The 1,329-nt window shown below is 57.6% G+C and overlaps 1 protein-coding gene across 1 annotated transcript in view; it reads right to left on the reverse strand.

Annotated features, from left to right (window-relative positions):
• Positions 1-340: 340 nt before the first annotated feature.
• The window catches only part of LOC122556262 (unconventional myosin-VIIa-like), a 74,833-nt gene continuing 73,844 nt past the window's right edge, over positions 341-1,329 (reverse strand). The window contains exon 21 of the mRNA XM_043702890.1: positions 341-466. Coding sequence (XP_043558825.1) covers positions 341-466 — 126 coding nt within the window. The remainder of the gene's footprint in view (positions 467-1,329) is intronic.

Consider the following 1,329-nt stretch of genomic DNA (forward strand, 5'->3'; position numbering starts at 1 on the left):
GCTTTATAACAGTATGACTGTATGACTCTCCTTACTCTAGCCACCCCCACAGGAGAGAAGGATGCTGTCAGAATGCAGTCCACTTCCCTCACCACCTTGTCTCATTCTTGTGATCAGCGCTGGCTTGAGGACCAATCTGCCAACTGTTCCTGACAGGATCAGCCACCCCCACATCCCAGTACTGAGGAAGATGGTGGTGGATGTCAAGAGGAGCAGACTCAGGAATACCCAGTCAATAAGAAAGTGATGATCTCATTGTCAGAGACAGGGAGTCAGCAGGAAGCCAGCCGGTTATCCTGAGCGGCCTGGTGCAGTGAGTACCTTTCACGTGGTAGTGGGGTTAGCCTTGGGCACTCACCGACTTCTTCTTGTCAGCCTCGTGTCTGGCCACATCCAGCCCCACCACCTTCACCAGGCGCCGCTCCTCGGCAAAACTGAGTTTCTCAGCCTCGAGACGTCTCTGAATCTGCCAAGGGATGACGTGGGGAGGCTCTGAGACACGTGGTGAAAACTCAACCCCGCTGCAGCCCCAAAAATACCCCTCACTCACAATCCTCCAATCACTCCCCACACTCACCCTCCCTCCAATCACTCCCCACACTCACCCTCCCTCCAATCACTCCCCACACTCACCCTCCCTCCAATCACTCCCCACACTCACCCTCCCTCCAATCACTCCCCACACTCACCCTCCCTCCAATCACTCCCCACACTCACCCTCCCTCCAATCACTCCCCACACTCACCCTCCCTCCAATCACTCCCCACACTCACCCTCCCTCCAATCACTCCCCACACTCACCCTCCCTCCAATCACTCCCCACACTCACCCTCCCTCCAATCACTCCCCACACTCACCCTCCCTCCAATCACTCCCCACACTCACCCTCCCTCCAATCACTCCCCACACTCACCCTCCCTCCAATCACTCCCCACACTCACCCTCCCTCCAATCACTCCCCACACTCACCCTCCCTCCAATCACTCCCCACACTCACCCTCCCTCCAATCACTCCCCACACTCACCCTCCCTCCAATCACTCCCCACACTCACCCTCCCTCCAATCACTCCCCACACTCACCCTCCCCAGTCACTCCCTCACTCACACTGCCCAAAACATTCCGCTCAGTCACCTTCCCTCAACCACTCCCCTCCCTCCTTCAGCCCCTCACCCGTCACACCCCTACCCCTCCACACACACATTCTCCCACAAACCGGACACCCCTAACAGTACTGAGGGAGCACTGAACTGTCCGAGGGTCAGTACTGAGGGAGTGCTGCACTGTCAGGGGGTCAGTATTGAGGGAGTGCTGCACTGTCAGAGGGTCA

This window comes from Chiloscyllium plagiosum, chromosome 13, assembly GCF_004010195.1.
Source record: "Chiloscyllium plagiosum isolate BGI_BamShark_2017 chromosome 13, ASM401019v2, whole genome shotgun sequence".
In the NCBI taxonomy this organism is placed as follows: Eukaryota; Metazoa; Chordata; class Chondrichthyes; order Orectolobiformes; family Hemiscylliidae; genus Chiloscyllium; species Chiloscyllium plagiosum.